The sequence below is a fragment of the Harmonia axyridis genome, chromosome X (genome assembly GCF_914767665.1).
Source record: "Harmonia axyridis chromosome X, icHarAxyr1.1, whole genome shotgun sequence".
NCBI classification, from domain to species: domain Eukaryota; kingdom Metazoa; phylum Arthropoda; class Insecta; order Coleoptera; family Coccinellidae; genus Harmonia; species Harmonia axyridis.
Genome location: NC_059508.1, coordinates 8,406,306 through 8,429,961, shown reverse-complemented (window position 1 = coordinate 8,429,961; position 23,656 = coordinate 8,406,306). Strand labels below are relative to the sequence as shown.

The following is a 23,656-nucleotide window of genomic DNA, read 5'->3' as shown; positions in this document are numbered from 1 at the left end:
AATACGTTGTTGTAATACAGCTTTTCTTCAATAAAATATGTGTAAAAGATAGTGGATATTGAAGAATGTTTTGTTGAATCTCAGAAACACACTATGTATTGCGATTAATTTTGAATTTTATAACTGTTAAGTTTAGAGCTATGAATTTTTCTTTTTATTCAACGAACAATTTTAGATAGTATTCCTCTATGAGGATCAATTATGGATGGTAAAGATTTCATTTACTATATTTATGCAGTTGGTATGTTATTTAGTTAGAGTTCCTTTAAGAGTGAATATTGGGAATTTTTCCTGAAATTGGCTATGACCGTTGATTGAAGTATCAAATCAATCTTTAATAAACCAACGCTATAAGCCACCTGTCGGTCTTTAAGGAAAATTCAAGTTTCATTTTTGAGCCAAGTGTGTTTTGGGAAAAATCTATCGCTAGAATACTTCCTCGATACGTGTTGCGCCCTCTTTCCTTCGGAAGAAGTTCTTCACGAGAATATTGATTAATTTGTCCCAAGACTTCTGTTCTTTTCTTTCTTATTTTATTGGATGTTTATGCGCAGAATATTGTAGTTGGATAGTCCTAGCCTTCAATTATTATCAATGTACATTTAATTTTCGTGGATATTATTATTGATAATGCATATGAATTGAATTTTCGTTGCTCTCTGTTAAATTTTCTTCTTTGGTGATAAGTAGGACATGAATTTCGTTCGACCAAAGACAGTCACGAAATGAAAACAAATGCACAACAGTCTTTTGTGAACTTCCATTAAAGATGTTCTGAATGGTGCTCGTTTAAAAAAGATATTGATATTAGCAATTAAATAATCTACAGGTGATATTAACAAAGTATACACATTTGAGAATATTTTACGACGTTGTATTGAAGATGTACCCCAGTGACACTGTACCATAAATTCCATTCATTCACTTCTAATTAAAAATGCAGGAACTCTCTTTTGGATTTAAATGGTTGTATCCTTGTAGTGATGTGAGTTATTAATATTCATAAATCTTTCTAGTAGGCTTCAACATAGTCAATTTTATGTTATATTCTTCATTTTCCTTCTGCAAGCTATACATGTATTGTGTTTGTTTACATACTTAACATATTTTTGATTCTTATATGAATTAACCCTTAATCAGCAGTTTTCTGTTGAATGAGATTGAATTGGATTCCTATGAATCTTTAAGGTTTTTTCAGAATTTATGTTCTGTTTAATTCTGTTTCAAACTATCAGTCTTTTTGATTGCCAGCTTATATGTAATTTGTTGACAATATTTTTTTCTGTATCAGGAAAGGATATATGCCTTTTTAGACCTGTGATATGGTCACCATGAATTCTGAGAAAGCCGCTGCAAAGCGCAAACCTGAATCAAATAATGGATCATGTATGGGAACCAGTATTGATGAAGAAGCTTTACCTCATCCATCTACCACAGACGATTCCCCCAATTTACTTCTATATCGAAAAGTATGTATTCAATTACTACAACAATCTGTTTCGTATTCAATAATGAACTAAATGACTAATTTATTGAAAATGAGTGACTCATATATGATTATTTTCAATAAGAATTCCTATCAATAGCTTTCGTGTGAAATCTGGAACATGCGTAACATAAATACCTTGACTTAATGAGCTGATAATTCAGTCTCACCTGAAATGACTGTATATAGAAACAAAAACTCCAATTTTAATTTTTGATTGATTATTGTGAACATAGAACGTGAAATAGCTTTTGATTTCTCACAAAATGTGGAAATTAAGTACTCTAACAAGAAAGAAAAATAGACGCAAATCTTGGAGTGGTGAAGTTGATAGTTGTAGGGAAAAAGATGATTTATTGCATCATATGATTTTTCGAAACGCTCTACTTGGCACTTTTAAGAAGGTATGAGAAACATATTCTAGAATAGTCTCTTCTTTGCTGTTATTTGATAAGTCTAAGTACCTACTACTGGAAATTATGTCGACTTAGAGGTTTTGGAAATATTTACTTGATTCAGAGGAGCTAATATCAATGATAATATAATTAATAACTAGCAGAATGTTGAAATAATTATTCTTGTCCAAACACAATGATAATTATGTGGTGCATTTTCTTTTTTTTATGACTTCTTGTTTAAAATTCTTCTTTCTGTGATTATTTCTATTTTTCAGATGGAAAAAATTGTTGAGAAAATGCAAGATGAGAACACTGGTGTTCCGGTGAAAACTGTCAAAAGTTTCATGTCTAAAATTCCGTCAGTTTTTACTGGTTCCGATCTGGTTATGTGGATGATGAAAAATTTGGATGTTGAGGACCAACAGGAGGCACTTCATTTAGCACATTTGATGGCTGCTCATGGATATTTCTTTCCCATTGATGATCACATGTTGACTGTTAAAAATGATAACACCTTCTACAGGTTTCAAACGCCATACTTCTGGCCATCGAATTGTTGGGAACCAGAAAATACAGATTACGGTAAGTTTGTCCACTTTTGTTATGGTTGTGAAATTGTTTAGTTTATCTTACAGCTGTATATCTCTGTAAGAGAACAATGCAAAATAAGACCCGTTTGGAATTAGCAGATTATGAGGCTGAAAATTTAGCTAGGCTTCAGAAAATGTTTTCGAGGAAATGGGAATTTATATTCATGCAAGCTGAAGCTCAAAGTAAAGTAGATAAAAAGCGGGACAAGTTGGAAAGGAAGGTTCTGGACAGTCAAGAAAGAGCCTTCTGGGATGTTCATAGGCCCATGGTTAGTATAAAAAGGCATTTTCCTCTTTGATTGTTTTTGCACTGATTCTGTCATGTTATACCTTGTATTTTATTTACAGCCAGGTTGTGTGAATACAACAGAGATTGATATAAAGAAAGCATGCCAAATGAACAAACCTATTCATGGTGTCAAGAGTATGACAGTAGATTCTCGAAAAATGTTACCATCTACTTCGGGTATTGAAAGTTCGGCATCTGTAGACATTTTGAAGAAACAAGTTGAATTACTGAGAGCCAGACTTGACAGGCGTAATATCAAAGTCTCTAAAGCAGCAGAATCGTAAGTAGTACATTATAATTAGAACAAGGTGTTTCTTGAATAATTAGCATGTCTTCTGTTCAGTGCAACTTATATGGTTTATTTTTTACCAATATAAAATAACGTTGCAATTCTTTTTTTCCAGTTTGATCGCCTACTTTGAACAATATTTGGAGTATGACTGCTTCTTCGTAGCTCCTGAGTATCAAAATCCTTGGGTCAGTGATAATCCCGAGCTTTGGGAACAGGAAAAAATTGCAAAAGACATATCAGCTCGCAGGGTTAAACGATGGGCCTTCAGTTTGAAAGAACTCCTGCAAGATCCTATAGGTCGTGAACATTTCATCAAATTTCTTGATAAAGAATTCAGCGGGGAAAATCTAAAATTTTGGGAGGCAGTCCAAGAACTGAAATCATTGCCTCAAAGTGAGGTTCAGACTAAGGTTAATGAAATATGGGCGGAGTTTCTAGCACCAGACGCTAGTTGTCCAATAAATGTTGACTGTCAGTCTTATGAGGTTACAAAGAAAAATATGGAGAATTTGGACAGATGGAGCTTTGACTGCTCTGCTGTAAGAAAATTCTTCGTAAGGATTCTTTCAAGACCAAACTAACTTGAAATATATTTCAGGCACACGTTTATCACTTGATGAAAAGTGATAGTTATTCAAGATACCTTCGTTCAGAGATGTATAAGGATTTCTTGAATGGTTCCAAGAAAAAAGTAAGTAATATTTTTATAAAATGAGTACGTGTGAAATCTTCTGATGGTGTATATTTTCGAATGACTTCAAGAACATAACCTTATTTACTGATTATTCCATTTCATTGGTCAATCTTAATGTGGCATGAATGTATTTTTCTCTGCCCGAACCTTTATATACTTCTCAATTGTCCAGTAATTACATTTTTTGGAGTCTGTGGTGTATTAAATATCTCTTTGAACGATTTGGATGCTAATTGGTCAACGTATATCCGTCCCAGCATGTTTGAATGGTGCATCTTCCCCAAATTTGTTGAGGGTTGAAAGGTAACTGTTTTTAGGCGGACAAGTGGGTTCTGCAATGCTTGTGGCTTCCTCAGTGATCATGTGAAGATTACTTTTTAGCTCAACATAGGAAATGCCATTAGAGTAAGTTGGAATTCTAGCTTGAAGTATTTCTACTACCATGAACTAAACAAGCTTGTCCTCTTACTTATTACAAAATATTCTACTCTTTTTGTGGTTTCTTCTTATTTTTGGTTTATTATTTCCAATAATAAACCTTTCCATTGAGGAAAAATATAATTTTAGTACCCCTCTCCTAAAATTTTCAGAGATTATGTTGTGGAATATCTCATTGATCCTTTTGTCTCAAGTATACAATACATGAATTTTTGAGGGGAGAAATCGGACAAAAAAAAATTATTTCTCAAAAATATGGCAGCACATAGTGGTTAAATTGAAAAGATGTTTTGCCAGGCTGTAACTGAACATATTATTTCCTGCAAAGTCTCGGTTCTTATAGTTTCAGATTTTTAAAATTTTCATTCAGATTTCTAAACAAATTACAAGTCCTAAGATGTTTACAAGTGTTGAAATATATTGCATCAACAGAGGAAATAATAAACCATATAGTAAAATTTACAGTGTTGTTTTACTTGAAAGATGTCGACCTAATATTCATTAACGTAATGCTTTAATTGACTATGATCATAATGCTGTAATCAAATCAAGTTGGAATAAATTATTATTGTTATTGTTTTTGAACTAATCGATTTTTTCTATAACTAAATGTACTGGTATACTTAAATAATTGGAAATATTAGAAATCCGCCTTTCTTTCAGACATCTGTGAAAGGGATTCGTTCAATAGTGTCTTTCACAGCACGAAAAGATAACATCACCTAGTTGGACTGACCTGATATAGAATGTAATTCTTTGTTGTAACTTATCTGTTAAGAGGTAAGTTTAAAATTCGACAATACAAATATGGAAATGTGTCGCTGTTTTACATGATTTTGATTTTCATCACAACACACATCAATGTACAATTCATTTAGTGGATTAACAACATCTATAGTGACTTGATCTTTTTCATTCCTCATGAAATACGTAAGGATGTGTTCATTATCTAGTATTTTAGAAACTTGATTGAAATATATCAGGTGCATACAATTATATTTCAAATTGAGAAAATCAAAAACAACTTTTGCATTTTGAATTAGTGAAATTATATGAATTGAAAAATGTTATAAAGTATTATTATATATTGTACAATAGTAAATGTTAATTATTGTCACTATATATGTTGAGAGTGAAGATTCTACCTTTTAGTAGCAATGAAGTGTTGTTATTTGTTTACATGAGTGTTACTTCAATTTTTTTTTAAACAAAATGAAACTTTATTGAAATCATTGATGTTTAAAGCTGAGGAAAAATATTTGAATTACAAATAAAATCACCTTAATCCACCAATATTTGATGAAAGGCATTCATCCGTATCTACTTTTTTCTATTTATATTTTATTTGTTGAAATCTAAAGCTGCACATTTTTTAATCTTGACTACAAATATAACCAGATTGTTCCAAATAAAATTGTACTCGGAGGTCCATAATTTTGTAGATATAAATACAATTAATTTGGTCATTTTAATTTCAGGAAGGTATTTCATATTTATATATTTTATTTAAATTGAAAAGTACTTGAACATTAGTAGTGTGAGTTGCATATGCAGTATGCTTCTCAAGGAAACATTTGTGTTTTCATTTAGCTAGTAATAATTTATTTTTTTCAAAATTTATGATGCTTACAAACATTTTGTAATGCTAATTCCAATATCACTTAAATAATCACAAATTCTGTGTGATGGTGGATTGATACCAGTGTTTGGATGAATGAAGTTTTTTTTATATCCATCTAGAAGGGTTGCACAGAATAAAAATATTTATTTAGTTGGAAAATACTGCCATTACCTTTTAGCAGTTCCCAAAGAATTTTCAATTGGGGTTCTGAAGCAGTAATAATGAATTGAAGTTTTTATATCTACAGTGTTATTATTTAAAACCTCCATATTAAATTTCTCTTGGACTGGTCTGTATATTTAATGCCATTGTGAACTGAAGTGATATTGTTTGAAAGCTTTAAAATTATTTATTTGCCAAATATGATGAGGGTATATCTAAGTATTGTTGGCTTCATTTTAGAAGTTCATTTTATCCTCGATTATTTAAAAACGCTATATACAAGTTTTCTTTTATTTTCATAAGATTATGGTATATTTTCATGATTGTATTGATTTTCTAAAGAAGCGAGTTGTTCTCTTGTCTCAAAAAGAAACTAAAAACCTTATACATTCAACTTGCAAAGTTATACATTTTCGATGAAGTTTATTGTAATCAAATGATTAATCATGAAAATATAATCTAATTTTCGAATTTTGGAATTGAATACTGCCATAGTGTATTTGAAATTTCAACTAGTGAAACGTTTATATCAGAATGTGAAGTAATTTTCTTATCAATCAATTTTGATATTTCAAATAGTAAGCTTTCCAGATTACTGGTTGAATAGATGAATTAGTGTAAGTGTTAAAACTTGAAAAGTAGAAATAATTGATAAGGAAATTGCCTTCTCTCGCATTCTGGTATTTGGATAATGTTAAAATACCGAAATATTGATTAACAACTCAAGTCTTTCACTTAGGATACGTTAATAAATTCTTTATTATTCGTTTCTAGAAAAATAGCGTGTTGGTATATCCTATAGTTGTAAAATAGTCTAAAACATATGTGTTATGTATCGTAAAAATTATGGAATTGTATCACACTTGAGGCGCTCAGAAATTTATTGAATGATTATTGCGAAATAATTTGGGCACAAATTGAAAGACAAAGTTTAAACATTCGAAATTGTTATAATTGAAACAAATTATTTTATAGCGCTGATAAAATTCGTCACTCGTATCTTGAAGTTCCTTTTTTATTTACTGAAAAGAATTATTTTTTAAATAATTGATAGTTCCTTCTATATTATTTTGGGTCTGTTTTTTTATTATTCTACTACTATTAAAGTTTCATACCTTTGAAAAATGCGGGTCTCTTCCAATTAGATAGGTTTAAATAAGCTTTTTATAAATGGAGATAAATAGTAAGATCACCCTTACTAGAGGATTCCTAGGTTTTAATTAAATTTGTTAGTTAAACGATGAGCAATAATTCAAATAATGTTGCTGTTAAAGGCTAGGATTCTTTCTATACCTAAGTCTGCAGAAAACAAGTCATTTCACCGATTTCAATAATTTTATTAATATTTTTATATGCTAGTTTTTCATTTTTTTGGTCCCAGAAATCTTAAATTATTGGCTGATTTATATACAGGGTGTTTACATGCTTTGAATGGAAATGCAGGAGAATGTGTAAGTCCTAATGGCCAGTTGCATCATTTGCCTAAACACTGATTAAAATTTAAACATCAATCAATGTTTAATTTTCAATCAATGTTTTGGCAAATGGTGCAACTGGCCATAGTCTATTCATTTATGAGATACATGGTACCTACATATAGGCATTTTATGAAAAACTTCCCACCTCTTGAATGCTTTCATAGATTTTTTGGGATTTTTCAAGGAATAAGTGTAGGACAATCACCAATTTCAGTTCTAGTCAATAATCAGTATCGCAGGACCGGACTAAGAAAATCATAATTTTGTTGTTACATGTTACATCTATACCTCAATATTTTCAAAAATACATAAACGCTCATGAACTACATTGATCACTACAAATAAACCTATTATCAATAGTGCCACACCTGTGCTACTGAAGTAATTCTTCAAATTCATATGAAAATCTATGGAAGAATTCAAGGGTTATATCGGTTGAAATTTTTAATGAAATGCAAAAAATTCCCTGTATAGACTTGGGACAATTTTCAACGCTGATTAATATTATTCAAATCGTTCTGATTCTCATTGAAAGCATGTATAATTATTGATGAAACATCCTTTCTGTTGCGAAATAATTGAAATAGTTTCTGTATGGACCATAAAAATTGTTTTCGAATAACAGAAAACACATATCTTTCTTTGGCATTTTGTCAAAACTTGGTCTATTCAATTAATAATGAAACATATCAGTTCATGAAGACGAAATTAATGACTGAGAAGAGAAAAAGATTTGATAAATGAGAAAACACATTCAAATTATGAAATAATTAGAATTGATGTATGCTTAAAACATTTTTAGGCAAGAGGGTATAAAACTCTGCTATAAAAAGGAATTGCAACTTTTCACATAGCTCACAAATATTCCTGGCAATAGTGTAAGTGAGCACAAAATTTGTTTGAAACATTGTACAATGAACTGTTAGTTGGTTGTTCTACCATAAGCGATTCATTAATATTCAGATGCCGGATATATATTTTTTTTCATCATTTGTTAATTCGTTTCATGTGGAAGCTTTATTATAGCTTGTGTAAAACAATGTGACTGATGAAACAACAATAATCAATAGTTTTTCTGTATGTGCTTTGAAAATGATAATAGATCATTTTCTTCTCCAAAGTTGAATAAATTCGCATTGAATTTATACATATTTGGACACTGAAGATGATTAGTGAATAGTACACTGAAATTTCAATAGTAGAAAGAGAATTGCAACAAAATGGTATTCATATATTTATTTTCCTCTTGATTGCAAATTCAAAGTAATTTATCATTATGTCAAAAAATTGCAATCATTCATTGCTTAGAAGTTATGTTTGGAATTGAGAGATATTGATATTTAAAGTAGATTTTGTCTATTTTAGAGAATTATTCAATACCAAATCCTAATAAGAATAAAGTTATTCATGTGGAATTATATTTCTGTTCGAATCACCTTCATGAAATTTTCTATCCCAAACTATCCTAAATCCCCTTTAAAACATCCAAAATCAAAAAAATTACCGAGAATGAAATAATTAATCATAATAAATCGATTGATTACTCTGTTAATTGTTTTTCGAAGTGAATTTGTTTACAAGAAATTTTTGATATATCATATCAAATTATCTAATTCATTATGTATTTGATCTGCTGTAGTCATACAATATTTTGATTATCTCGAAGATATTCAATATATCTATTATTTTGTGAATATGGTTAAAAAAAAAACACAGATTTTACTATTGTTTTTTAATTTTCGTAAAGACCCTACTTTATGATTGTGTTTCGTTACTTTATTCTAAGGTGTAATGTAAAAAAATCTTCCACAGCCCCTGTCCTCCAAAGGTTTGTCATAAAACAAACTTTCAAGCGAAAACAATTTTTTTGTATAAAAAAGTATCACAATTATCAAGTTAAAAGCTATTTACTTTTAAATTCAAACAGAAATTGAGAAGCTACAATATCCCAAAATATTTTTTGTACAATAGGGTTATTTTTATTAATCGAGTTGGCGATCAACGCCGAATGTTACTACAATACTAATCTCTTATTCTCTTATCACTAGAGAAGTCAATAGATGGAAATTAGGAATTAAACATTCTCGAAAAAATGCGACTAGGTGAAGCCTTTTTGTTGTAGGTCGATCTTGTTCTTTGTTTTGTTCACTGAAGAATTTCATGTTGCAAAATAAACAGAAGTTCTTCCACATGTAGATTTGCTTCACCTTTCAATGTCCATTACGAGTGATCAAGATATGCTATACAAGGATATGTTTGAGCAAAACTAGGTTTGTGTTGTTGTATTTGGCAAAATCTAATGGCTGTGATGGTTCATTTCTCTTAGCTTGCGTGTGCCATACCCACACCTAAAAAAAGGATTCATTATCAAATTAATATATAATTATCATCTATTAGTATATAGTTCTGCAGAGATATGATTGGTTTAGCTCTCTTAAAAATGTAATATTTAAACTACTTTGAATTCGGTATTTTCTCTAGGTTTTTCTCTGATAGTCTCCTCCTTTTTTGATTTTCCTTCGTATGTGACTTAAATAAGCGGTAGAGGTAACAAAGGCCTTATTTTGAAACGGATTAGTCAAACTACAAATTTTGTCAGAAAAATTTTAATATCACGGGGATTTCTTCTATACCGTTGTTCTTCTTAGATGATATGATGGCTACTCGAAACTAGATGTCACTAACCATTCAGTAGAACTCGGTGACTTGATTGTTTTATCAAGTCACAGTCAGTGGTACCATTGTGTAAATACTTTATAGATTTACTCATAGACAAACAAAGGTAATTTCTGTATGGATTTCTATTCCTAAATGATAGCGGAAATTTACTTCAGAAAGATCTAATTTGTTCATATAATCGAAATATCCTGGAGATTCCTTCTATACTTTGGCTTTTCATTGATTATATAAGTACCCGAAGTTAGATGTCGCTACTCTTTCAATAGTACCGTTGTGTAAAAATATCTTTATACACATCAAATTTATTTTCTCTATCATTTATGGTTGCCTAGTTGTATTTCGTAGTTCGTAAAGTGTTCCCCCCGCTTGAAATTTTGTCTGTTGGATTACTGATTTCGAATTTTTTATAGAGTAAGTCGCTTTTAATATCTCCAGTCAAAGCGAGGCCAACTTGCTAATTTCAAATGGAACATCTGTAAATTATTGTATATTCAGAAATATTTGTTTTAATTCTACGTTCATTTTGTCTACGTTTCCTATAGCTATAGCTATAAAAAACTATATATCAATCGAGAGCTCAAAGTACAGGGTGTCCCAAATTCGAAGCTCATTTTGGGAGCATCTCGAAAACTAAAAGAGTTAGAGAATAAATCTTCGAAGATCCCAGATTTCTTTCTTCGAAATACATAATAACATGTACATATATCATAAATTAATACATTGTACCTATCTTGCTTCGTTCTCGAGTTACAGGGTGTTTCATATAATTCTCTATATTTTGATTTCTGTTAGAGAAAAACGATTTTTTCAATATTTTTTTATGGTTTGTAATTGTATGATCCTCATAACATCTCAAAGGAATTAATTACCGTTTTAGAGATAGAGAGGAGAGTTGGTTTTCTTTAATTGCATCATATTCTTGATTAAAATCATACCAATAGACTCAGAATGAATTGAATCTGCAAACAAATAAAAATACAGAAATATTCATATATATATATAAGGTGTCCTATTTCAAGAATGAAGTCGAAGAACTCAGTAATTGTCTTTGAAATGGATGACATTTTTGGAAAACCGGTAACGGGAAAAATATGAGGTTTCCTATTTAGAAAACACCAATTCTCCCCTATATCTCTCAAACAGTAATTAATTTCTGTGATATGTAATGAGTATAGACCATAAAAGTTACTAAAAAAACGTTTTAGAATTTTTCGAATATCTCGAACAGAAACAATAATTTTTCAGAAACGCTCTGTAACTCGAGAACGAATCAAGGTATCTATGATCTACTTTCTGCTATCATATCATTTCGAATATAGAGAGCGGGGGTCTTTGAAGATTTTTTCTCTAAGTCTTATAGTTCTCGAGATGCATTCAGTGAGTATCGAATTTGGGACGCCCTGTTCAACATCAGGTTTAGGTACCAAGAAGTATTCAATCCATTCGTGTACTATATGGAGGAGGAGTTTTTATATTACGGACGCTCTGTTTCGGTATAAACATAATCAACAGATATCGATTCATTAAATCAGTGGACAAAATGACGTCAAAGGAACCTCGTTTTTGACAACTGCATAATTTTGTATCGTTGAAAACATTCGTTTGAGTAAATTAACATTTCTCTGTACCAAAGTTAGGGTTCTCGACCAGTTAACAGAAACATCGATTTCGAGCACGATTTTTTCACACATAAACTTATCAAATTTTAATGGTGTTGGTGTTCATCGATTCTTTGTCGAGTTTTAAATGATTTGTCATATAATTTTAAGCGTTCTTTCCGCATTTAACCTTTGAAATGTGAAAACTTATAGAAAATCTCAATGACCTTCGGTTCTCGACCACGCCGCAGAGTTCTCGATCATTTTTGTGTTAGTTTTCGACCACTAATAATAGTGGCCGCTCCACTTAAAAATTTTATAAAAAACTTTAGAGCGAGCTGAGTGATTAGTTCTTACTTTCGTACCGTACCATCGACATCACTACCTATCACTCAGATGGGTTTCAGATGAGGTAACCAAGTAAGAAACACTCGGAACTTAAAAAAAAATTATTTTGCAAAAGTTTCCACTTTCTATAAATATTTCAAAATAGCAACTCATACAACATTATTTGGTTATTTTGCTCTATTTAGAAACTAATGAGTAAATAAAATATAAAACACCGACCACCAGTGGTCGAGAATTGAGTACAATCAAATTGGTTCTCGACCGCGAATAAATAAAGGGTAAAAATAAGTGTTTCAACGTTAATTCTATGGTAGCAAACTAATATTCAGAAAGTAGATATATAAATGAATCAAGGTATCGAAAAAAAAACGAAAATGACCCAACAGAAATATATCAGTTGAAATAAACAATTATTGAAGTAACATATTGGTTCTCGACCACTTTGGTCGAGAAATAAAAGATACAATTTTTCCAATACCAGTTCGCGACCGCCGAATATTGAACAAAAAAAATATACATTTATTTGCTTTTTGATTGAAATACACTCGAAAATATATCTTATAGTTGATATGGAACAAAATATACACACATAATTCATTTAAAATAAGAAATAATTACTATTTTCTGGTCACATATCACAAAGCACTTTGCTAAAAGAGGACGAGAAAGAACCCTTTTCTATGATAGACGATTATAAACTAATTTTTACCGCGAAAACTTTGACCTATACCACTACTATGCAAACTATCTTGGAAGGGTAGAATGGTCGAGAACACGTACCGCGAAAATATTTTGCACTACATGATATATTTTTATTATTATTTTATCTCAAATCACGGAATGGTCGAGAACCAGTGCCGGTCGGCTAAACAATGCATTTACCCTATTCCAACTCAGTCTAGCTTACCTTCGTACAATTGTCTGCCATTAGTTCTATTTCATAAGGTTCAAACGGGTTTAAACTTTTCAAGAAACCATCTTCTTCATAACCAGGTTTGAAAGGCATTTCGGCTTTGGGACGTTCTAATAAAAACTGCACAGAAACGGCAAATCCTGCCATATCTACAGGGAACTTTCTTCCTGCCATCCAACCATCATAAAAACCCGTAAATTTGCCGTTTCTTACAATTGGCGAACTAACTCCCAATTTTGTAATTAGACCCACTGGAAACATAGAAACTTGTTTCGTATATCTAATCTAAAAACATCAATAAATTAGATTTGAAATTTCATTCATATCAATGCACATATCTATGGTTAAAACGTCAAGAAATTATTTTTTTCACCGTATATTTCCTTTATAATACTTAACGATTTTTATTTTCAGTATTTCAGTATCCAATTTTCATTACATTCTATCGCTTGAAACCATATATATGTAAACTTATCTATATACAGGGTGGCCACTTTTGCAATGGGATTGTATTGGTAACTTTTAAACCATAAGAGTTAGAAGGTCGGTCAAATGGAGAAAAAGTTGCATGCATAGAAGAATTATCAAGCAGTTCAAACAAATCGAGATTATCAGGGCCGGTTATTGAGATATCATAAAAAAAGTAAATTCTGTCATTTTGATTTTTCTTTTTTTCCCACTTTATTTCAAATATTATCAAAAAATGTTACCGAAATTTTTTATTCGACAGTAAATTGTTCTCAATTTGACGTAATCAGATTTCGTATCCAACGTTTCGTGCTCTCTGGGCCACCCTCAACCTCATTTTTTTCAATACGGACCTGTATATTTTATGACACTTTTCGAAATAACTTTTAACGCTGAATTCAACGATATATCATACAATGTCATTCAAAGTTGATTTTCAGGTGATTTTGACCCTTATCCAAATTTCTTTGGGTCGGATCTGTAGTGAATGCAATTTATCAAAAACTGCTGTTTATAAAATAGTCAAGAGACGCGAATACAATGATTTTAAATTTGAATACCAAGCCTTCAAAACTTATATCGTAATGATATCAAAATAAAGTTCGATTCTGGAACAAATGACAAATCCAACAATAGTGATTTCTCGCGAGAAGATTGAGAATGTATTGAAAGGTATTCAAGAAGACGAAATAAGCAAATGTATAAGAAGTATGAGTTCCAGAACCGTTAAGTGCATTTTACAAAATGGTGGACATTTCGAACACTTACTTCATTCATTTTCATTTACTTTCGAATAATCATTCGATTTTTCTTTCATTAAATGATAATTCGTTTAATTATTATGAATTGAAATATGTAAATAATTATTACTTGTTTCTTGATTTGATTCTGATATGTTCCATTTAGTTTAAAATGAGTAAGTTGATTTTCTCATCGAAATGTATTGCTTGTTGTTAATTAAACTAAAAGTACCTAAATGTAATACAGATCCGACCCAAAGAAATTTGGATGAGGGTCAAAATCACCTGAAAATCAACTTTGAATGACATTGTATGATATATCGTTGAATTCAGCGTTGAAAGTTATTTCGAAAAGTGTCATAAAATATACAGGTCCGTATTGAAAAAAATGAGGTTGAGGGTGGCCCAGAGAGTACGAAACGTTGGATACGAAATCTGATTACGTCAAATTGAGGATAATTTACTGTCGAATAAAAAATTCCTCTAACATTTTTTGATAATATTTGAAATGAAGTGAGAAAAAAAGAAAAATCAAAATGACAAAATTTACTTATCTTATATCTCAATAACCGGCCCTGATAATCTCGATCTGTTTGAATTGCTTGATAATGCTTCCATGCATGCAACTTTTTCTCCATTTGGCCGACCTTCTAACTCTTATGGTTTAAAAGTTACCCATACAATCCCATTGAAAAAATGGCCACCCTGTATAGTGATTGTGTGCTTACCTCTTTGAATAATTGGAGGTCATATGTATTGTCATCGTCTGCAAAGTAAAAAACACCATCTTTAGCATTTTCTCGAATCCAAGCCAATCCCCTGTTTCTGTTAGAAACACCTCTGGGCTTTGGACCTCTCTTCTTCTTTTTGTATATTTCTGGCATTGGTGCTAAAAAAAATGTGTATTCACTGACTATCCTTCGTTAGTACTAAATTCGACCTACGTTTTTGCTCTAAAACCAGGCTGTCCCTAAACTGGAGGTACAAAAAAATTACAGAATCCTCGGATTATTTTAAGAAAAAAAAAGTCCCATAAACAGGCCCGGAAACGCTTTGATTTCAAGATACAGGGTCTAAATTAAATTTTGTTTTTTTCTAATAGCACCCTCCCTTCACAAGATTTTCAACTTTAATTTAGTACCTATAGATATTTCAATTTGAAGCTTTCATCATGGGATATACTAATTTTGAATGCCAATCCACAGGGTGATATTTTTTTTGGAACAGTGTCACCTTTGTTCCTCCAGTGCTTTCTTTTGTTGGACCACTGAGAGCTCAGAAAAATGTAAGAATAAATTTTGGTCTAGCACTTACTACTCATTTTGATTTCTTGTAGTTTTGTCTTATCTATGCAACCGATTTCGAGAACAAAATTTCAAACATTCTCTGGTAATCCTCAGGAAAATCCAAATAATTATAAAGATCCATCAGTAAGTGAGCTGTGATGACTAAATTAGTTATGAGTTTTGGTACTTATTAACGCAACCTGTAGCGAAGATAAATAAAGATTCGATAAACTGGTATAATCATCACAAAAAAGTGGGACTACAAGAAACACCCTGTGTCTCGAGAACAAAGCGTTTGCGGGACCATGTTTACAGGACTTTTGTCTTAAAATTATCCAAGGAATCTCTCATTTTCCTTTGTACCTCCAATTTAAGAACACCCCTGTTTATGCTCACCTAACCTTTAATTTTGGATTTAAAACTTTCAGGGGGGGGGGATTCTGGCATGTGGTACCTACCCAAGAAATATCACGTGATATTGAATCATACCAGAACACTCAGTAATATGAAGTTGTTATTTCGAAAATTTTTAGACATGAGTACGATCAGTTTTCTTTCTACAGGGTGTGTCCAAAAAGTGCGGCAGTTTTCAGGGGTTGAATCTCTATCGAAAATTGAAGAGGGCGTGTTGTAGATAACATACTTTCTTTGATTGAAAAACATGTAAAGCAAAATTATTACAAATTCTCTAACTATTGCTGGATGTTCTGATTCCAATGCCCAAACAATATTTAATTTTCAATTTACATTTACGAAACGTTTCAGATAATTTTCAAGAAGAAAATTAAGTTCAATCTTTTAGAGTCAAGAAGAAGCAACTTGACTCTAAAAGATTGAACTTCAATTTTTTTAACAAAAATTATCGGAAACGTTTCGTAAATGGAAATTGAAAATTATACATTTGAATTTTAGCTAAAATGAAACATGTTTGGCACTACCAAAACTCTTAGCGTTTGGTATATTATTTCCAAGATGGACTTGAATTTTGTTTAAACTTGATTGATTTGAGCATTCATTCTTGTTGACATTTTTTTTTTTGGAATTTCTAATATAAACGTTTTCTTACCAAGTAGATGGTTATAGCTAAGGCCAGTTCTCTCAAGGAGGTCTGTAACTAAGTCTGTTTTTTGTTCTGCGTCTTCTATTACTAACCAGTGTACGTTTGGTGTGAGCATTAGAGTATGAGCTAATCGTGTCAATTCTGCAAGTTGTTCTGGTCTCCTATACGTTGGAGTGATTATATATAAAGGAGGTATCTGATGATTGCTTATTTGAAAATCGTTGCACTGCAAAAAAAAATGTTCAGCATAAGTTCGTTCCTCATTTCTTAATTATAATTCTCGTTATTCCTTGAACAATAATTACGATAACGAATAGAGTTCAATGTTTCTACCGTTGTTTTGTTTTATAGTAATCGTAAATTTTCATGAAAAAGGAAATGATAATTGGGAGGAAGTGACCAGAAAATGATAAAGTTTGTATCAGCGGCGTAGCTAAAATTGAGGCGCCCTGGAGTAGAATAAATTTTGGCGCCCCCTCTGTAATACTACTTTTTATAAAAATTATATGTTTTTTCTCTTCTACTATTGAAGTTTTTCTGGGCGCCCCACAACCCTGAGCTTCTCGCCCAGGTTGCTACGCCACTGATTTATATTAAATTTGTTTGGAAAATTTTTTATTCTATACGTGATCCTCATTACTACAAAAAGTCTTTTTCTCTGAAATTTTAAAGTTATTCATAAAATACGGATTTAACAATTATAAATAATATTCCTCAAAATGTTTATAGGATAGAGGAAGCACTAATTATTAACAGTCGTGAAATATGACTCCTTTTTAACTCTAATTAAAATACATTTTCTGCATGGATATGTCCAAATGAATTCCTTTATATTTTCAATGTGATAGTTGGTTGGAAATGACCCAATTTTGTTTCCTATTCGACGATTTCGAATTCCAATCAAGTACAGTAAAGGGGTATTATCTAGCAATTGCTACGTATAGCATGATATAACAGGATCCTGTCGTATTGTAATCGATTACCCATAGAAACACCACGTTGATGATATCCATACATGCAAGGCGAATACCTTGATGTCCCTGTTCTGAATAAATTGTTAGTTCCAACATCTGCAGTGCATCAATGGACAAAAATACATTTCGAAATATTGATGATTTTTCATTTCTCACACGAAATTATATCCCTTAAAGCGCATTGAACACCATTTATTCAACATGCTTTGACGTTTATATTGAAATTAATTTGCTATCAGTCCCCCAAAAAATGTTGCTTGTGAAATGGAGGTAGTTTTTATAATGCTGAAAAATTTCACCTGACGTTTTCAGAGGTCGTCGAATTACAATATAGGTACGGGATAGAGTGTTCTACAGCATTTGCAGGTGAAACGTCAGGGGAAAAACCACCACAGCTACAGAGCCCGGAATTTTCCAATTCTGTTTAGTATCTAGTTTTCAAAATAATATCAATAAATAATCATCAGTGTTTATTTTGTTATCAAGTTTTCTGTCTTGGATCTGTTGTAACTGTTATGACAGTGAAAATCAAGCCAAGTAGCTTGAGCTTGACTTGAAATCAACTCAAGTCCAAGTCAAGTAGTAGTTTTTCAATGTTAAGTCATGTTACTTAATAAATAAATACTTGACTTAACATTGAAAAACTTGACTCGATTTCCAGTCAAGCTCAAGCTACTTGGCTTGAGCTTGAGTCAAGCCGTGAATCCCTAGTTGATTTCAAATTGTATCTTATTAGGTACTCCTAAGTCGTTTGGGTTCCTCTGTCCCATAAATAATCACTTTCAGCAATATACTTACGAATTTTCAAGCTTGTATTCTGTTGTCATATAAATAAGATCGAAATTTTATTTGAAACTGATAAAATAAAAGCAGTGAATGATCATATACAATATACAAACACACTTTTACATGATCATATTCTGAAAGTAGGAGGATCAATGAGACTTTGTAACAAATTTCAAATACTTTAGTGATTCCAAGAAAATCTTCCGACATCTACTAGCGAAGTTTTTATTTCGATTTTCAAATTCTTCAAGGTCAGAATACGAATGATTTCAATCGTCTCAATCAGCCACCAAGATCTGGCGATTCAACATGTCTCTTCACTTGAAGTTACATTTTTTATATGACTATAAACTGTTGATTATACATAATACATTTTCAAAAATCAACTTTTAAATGGAAAGTACTCACCGAAATAGCTTGTCCTACATTTTTGGAAGCGTAATATGTATAGTTATTCCCTTTTTCTGTGGGATTAGCACTTAGATCCCTGAACTGCTGTGAATTATTATGCGAGATCACCCATGCTTTTGAAAGATGATATTGGTAAAAAACTACTGATGCACTTACAAATATTATGAGGTACATTGTGAGAGGTAACCTCATTCTCCGTCTACAAACTATCTTTTCCTGAAAAATAAATTTAGGATTACGTCGATGATTCAATGTAGTCAATTTACGTTTAGTTTCGAATTTTTATCGTATTTCAACCATTAATTTTGCGAAGTTTTATTATCAGAAGTAATAAACCAATAATTGAGATATAGGTCAAGATAGTGATAGAAATATTACATTAGCGACTTATTGCAAATCTACCCGTTTAAGATAAAAAAAAAAAAAAAATTGATAATTTTGTGAAGTATTAGCTACTCATCGATTAGGTTCCACTATTATCAATTAATGGATTAGGCCCTTAGCTTAGAGTAGCACAAATCTATCACTGCCCAAACTTGCTTGAAACTCCTTGAAGTTATTAGATTGTTTGATGGAAATTTGTTTCAAATCTAAATTAAAAGACAGTCCGTAATTACACTTTTCAAATGTATAAATTACAATTACACAATAGCGTCTTCAGATTTTCCATTTTCAACAATTGAAAACTGAAGAAGCCACTGAATAGCGAAACAATAATTGTGGTTTAGATATGGAATTAAAAAAATAACTGTCATTTAATTTCGATTTCCTTGAAATTAGTAACCACAGCTCAAAGGAAAACCATGACTAGATACTTGGTGATAGTATATTTTTGCAATCTTATATTCAAATGAGTGAAGCCACTATTCGATTTTTCGTTGAGGATACTAAGAAATTATGAAGTTGAAATGAACCGAAGATAAATAATTAGTGAGGCCCTGAAATTTGCTATAACTACCCAAAATTTTAAGGTTCGATATATTATCCATCACGATTTTGAACTGGAATAATGAGAAAACTTTTATTACTTTGGATTGAGAAACACTCAGTTCGTTATTCATTTTAGGTACTTTCGTTTAAAAAATGATTAAAGAAAATGATGGACTAGTTGATAGAGCTATTTTGTGAATTAAGTTTGTTTATATTTTCGGACATTCAATGTAAAAAAATTTCAAATACGTATATGTGAATAAAATAGGGAGTAAGAGATAACTTCTAATTAGTTTAGAGAGATTTCAAGATCAATCGAAATAATTGATAAATCTTCAATCCATTTAATTTGAAACACCCTCTTTGGAAGTTGCAGGATATGTACTCACAATAAGGCTTGAAATCTCATCAAGCGACGGTATGAGAAATAATTTTTGGTAATCCATCTAATTAACATCATTAACTTCACTACCAGCTATTCATATCCAACACTCTTGCCCAAATATTTTAACCGCACTGAAACAATGTTACAACAAACACTGGTTCATAGAGCGATACAATAAATGATAAGCACTAGCATTTCCTTTTTTATATCTCAAAAATATAAATACTACCAAAACACCCACGTGAAAAGGTTATTCAGAAACTTAGAATAAACGCATTTATCGTGAAAAGTTTGTTTATTGGATTACCCAAAATTACTAAGAAGGCTAAATGGTGAATGAACCGTTAGATTTCTCTTCCTCATTTTTATCTCTTCGAAAATTTTCGAATGATATTTTCGAGTTTCAGCCTCTTGACTTGAAATTATTGGAATAGACTGGGAAAAAATTCAAAATTTAACTCCCCTTAAAAATCTCGAGAACATTATTTTACACTTTTTTAGTGCTGCTTGTGGAAAAAGAGAAAAAACCTTCTCTATATCCTTGAGAGCCCTTTTGTAGAAATCATCATTGTTAGTCACAAGAAATTTTGGGCCGAGAAAACAAACAGTCAATACAAGTCTTAAAATCAATATATCGAATGAAAATTACTAAATGATTCTGGAATTATTTTTATGACTATCCTGAAAAATGTCTGTCTGATGTTCATTTCAGTGTGAAACTCGTTGGAAATTATGGTTGAAGAGCATTATGTGATAGAGTTCCTGAACACCAAGCTGTTTTTTTTTTAACATATTCATAAAAATAATTGCTGAAATTTCAAAATCGTTTGTCGCTTGATACCTTTTATCTATAGCCATTCTAGATTTTTGTGAGGGTTGTTACCTCGCTTAAGATAATGATTGATCGTATATCCACAAATTTTCAATTCCAAATGTTCCCTTCCAAAAAAATGGACCTGTCTGGGCGGTAAAATTCATACTTTTAGTCACAATTCCTTCACGGAAAGATGTGTGGATGGTACAATTGACGCTTGATAATCAATGGTTCAATGAAAAATTTATTATAAATCCAGAACTAGAAATTTTTCTATAAAATCAACTACCGAGAGGAATCAAACATGAATGTCCTACTTGTCATATCGAACTAGTTCTTCACAGAAAGGTCTGTAAATTGAACAATTATTGGTCATTCACAACTAGAAACCAAGTTTTTCAATAGAATATTGCTAGAATGTATTGAAGAAAAGTAACGAATTTCCTATCGTATTCTATTTCTGCAATAATATTTTGTTAACCCAATTGTATGAAATACGTTGTTTCGAATAAAAACAAAACAATTAATATCGCGGAGCATTTCATTCGATTTTGAGGTAATTTCTGAATCACCTGTGATATTTTTTCTTGTGTAGCCTGTCTTATCTAACCGATAAACATAAAATTATCATACTTTAAACACAGGCGCATTGCTTGATGTAGGTAAACCAATAAAATATCTAATACTCTCGGATAATATTGCGGTAATTGTTTATCTTTTATGAGAGAATTTTTGGAATTAAAAACTACGTTTTATCCTGTTTTTATCTCTCTCAAAGAATTGTTCAAATACTTGGTTAAATATAATAGAAACGTTCATTCAAAGTTACCTCTGTCCTGTTCATTTCCTCCAATCACATCTTGAGTTGAAAAATCGTGGTTTAAAAAAAAATGAAAAACACATTTGTCGCGAATATCTCGAATTAATTTGATTGTATACAGTTCGGAACCAAATTGTTTTATTTGATCTCTGTCGTGAATCGGTACCCGGGTTTTCATTAAATTTAATGATGGCAATTTTAGTTTCTGCTTGAGAGAAAAATTACTGTCATACCATGGGAAATAAAATTAAAAAAAGAGTAGTAGGTCTCATACATGAATTTTCCTAGAGATAATTCCTTCTCTTGACGGTTATGAAATGGAATATATAATTTCGAGTTTTGTCAATTTAATAAGCGTTGGTTAAAAACATATGGCTTACCATATAATCTGTTAGTCATTACATAAAATGGTAAAAAATAATACCTACATACTTGAATTCCTCTTCATTTGCATGAAATTTCCATAAAAAAACTGGTAATAAACAATAGAACTTGACGATGTAAATTTAATATAATATGAACAATTTGTGTACAATATGTCAATACATTGACTTGTTCACTCGAGTTATACTTGTATTTATGATAGTCGAAAATCAGATAGGACAGAAGAGATAACTATGGTTGAAGTCACAAATAATGGTAAAATGCATTGTTCGAACAGTTGAATCCTAATTTTGTTTGCATTAGATAATGATTAAGTTGATAATCCGGACTAACCGAAGAAGAGTACCGAAATAATTGATTCATGAGACTGCATTGGTTAATCTCGTTTAGAGTAAGAGGTATGCCGCAGATACTATATTGATTTAACGAAGTTCCATTCTAAAATCATTAAATCTAACGGATCTCCTATCAGATATTTCAATTAGAATATGTCCCATAAAACATTTTGAATTGAATCGACATACCTGATATGTAAGAAATTTACACATGTTTCATTCTGGCACCTACTATATCTGCGGAAATTTAACATTATTAGCATAAAAATTTTGATATGGGTTTTTCTTCAACAGTCTTCTCCTCAGATGTCCATCATAGATATGTTTTTGTAAGCACCGCAGCCTTTTGATTGGCTTTTATTTTGCATTTCTCACATTAAATAACAGGAATGCTTCCACTCTGCAAAGTAATCACTAAGCGAATGCCCAACACACTACCCCATTTTTACCCTATACCAGTCTGAGAAACAGTTTTCCTTGTGTAGGGGGCGGCAGTTTTCGACGAAATCAATAATTTTGCAGTTTCCTACCTCAATACATCATCCGATGAAATTTTCAATTTAGGGAATATTTCAGAAGAATTCGACATAAAAACTTTTTTCTCTAAGTGCTAAAGTTAGCAATAAAGCACTTAATATTATAATAATCAGATAGTTTAAATTGGCACCTACATTGCTTGATACGAAACATTCGGATTGTTACAACAATTTTTTTCCAGTTGAAAACTTAGACTATTGTTGCGAACATTGGTAACATGAATATTATCGAATGATTTTCACTGAAATTGAATCGCAAGCCACCACACGTGCTCTATTATTATAATAATATCCTTAGGTGACAAGGATAAGACCGGATAAAATTTTATCCTTGTCACCTGAGGATACTATTATAATAGCGAAGCACTTGTAGTGGTATATAAGATTCAATTGTGGCGGATATCATCTTAATTTAATTTATCTTAGATTTCTTAAAACTTAGGCTGACAATATACAGTATGTTCCTATATTGGAGATAAAAGGAAAATGAAGATTTTTTGGATAATTTCATGAAAAAAATGTATCTTGTATTCCAAATTTTTGTGATGATTATAACATTTTATCGAATCTTTATTAATCTTAGTTTTAGATTGGAGGAATAAGTATCCAAACTTATAATCAATTTAATCATCAAAGTTTACTAACTGAATCTCTATAACAATTTTGATTTTTTTGAGAATCGAAATCGGTAGCAGATAGGACAAAAATATAAGACTTTAAAAAGTGTAGTACTAGACCAAT

General features: G+C 31.2%; 2 protein-coding genes across 7 annotated transcripts; one reads left to right on the top strand and one right to left on the bottom strand.

The window, feature by feature from the left end:
• The first annotated feature begins 556 nt into the window (after positions 1–556).
• Positions 557–8,863, top strand: LOC123686406 (regulator of G-protein signaling 7). Of its 3 annotated transcripts, XM_045626502.1 has the most exons (9): positions 557–985; positions 1,292–1,469; positions 2,160–2,466; positions 2,520–2,743; positions 2,823–3,043; positions 3,168–3,594; positions 3,654–3,746; positions 4,067–4,154; positions 4,851–8,863. In XM_045626502.1, the coding sequence occupies exons 2-8, from the start codon at positions 1,323–1,325 to the stop codon at positions 4,106–4,108; spliced, it is 1,461 nt and encodes a 486-aa protein (XP_045482458.1). In that variant the 5' UTR covers positions 557–985; positions 1,292–1,322; the 3' UTR covers positions 4,109–4,154; positions 4,851–8,863. The 3 variants fall into 3 exon arrangements, with proteins under 3 accessions (XP_045482458.1, XP_045482456.1, XP_045482457.1); XM_045626500.1 differs by lacking the exon at positions 4,067–4,154; XM_045626501.1 differs by lacking the exons at positions 557–985; positions 1,292–1,469; positions 4,067–4,154 and adding an exon at positions 1,707–1,890.
• A 302-nt stretch (positions 8,864–9,165) lies between these two features.
• LOC123686405 (galactosylgalactosylxylosylprotein 3-beta-glucuronosyltransferase P) lies at positions 9,166–23,169 on the bottom strand. 4 transcript variants are annotated; one of them, XM_045626498.1, is made up of 6 exons: positions 23,051–23,169; positions 18,709–18,927; positions 16,547–16,766; positions 14,923–15,083; positions 12,981–13,271; positions 9,166–9,796 (listed from the first exon to the last, which is right to left on the bottom strand). In XM_045626498.1, exons 2-6 carry the CDS (start codon positions 18,901–18,903, stop codon positions 9,689–9,691), a joined length of 975 nt encoding a protein of 324 aa, XP_045482454.1. In that variant the 5' UTR covers positions 18,904–18,927; positions 23,051–23,169; the 3' UTR covers positions 9,166–9,688. The 4 variants fall into 4 exon arrangements, with proteins under 4 accessions (XP_045482454.1, XP_045482453.1, XP_045482455.1 ...); XM_045626497.1 differs by lacking the exon at positions 23,051–23,169 and adding an exon at positions 22,569–22,799; XM_045626499.1 differs by lacking the exon at positions 23,051–23,169 and adding an exon at positions 22,089–22,348.
• Between the last annotated feature and the right edge of the window lie 487 nt (positions 23,170–23,656).

Excerpts from the sequence above, each read along its gene's own strand:
- LOC123686406 (XM_045626500.1), top strand. The coding sequence starts at position 1,323 with ATGGTCACCATGAATTCTGAGAAAGCCGCTGCAAAGCGCAAACCTGAA. Across the intron at positions 1,470-2,159 it reads ATTTACTTCTATATCGAAAA|ATGGAAAAAATTGTTGAGAA; the intron begins GTATGTATTCAA and ends TCTATTTTTCAG. Across the intron at positions 3,747-4,850 it reads TGAATGGTTCCAAGAAAAAA|ACATCTGTGAAAGGGATTCG; the intron begins GTAAGTAATATT and ends CCTTTCTTTCAG.
- LOC123686405 (XM_045626496.1), bottom strand. The coding sequence starts at position 20,087 with ATGGATTACCAAAAATTATTTCTCATACCGTCGCTTGATGAGATTTCA. Across the intron at positions 15,084-16,546 it reads TAGCTATAACCATCTACTTG|CACCAATGCCAGAAATATAC; the intron begins GTAAGAAAACGT and ends CATTTTTTTTAG. Across the intron at positions 9,797-12,980 it reads TGGCAGACAATTGTACGAAG|GTGTGGGTATGGCACACGCA; the intron begins GTAAGCTAGACT and ends TCCTTTTTTTAG.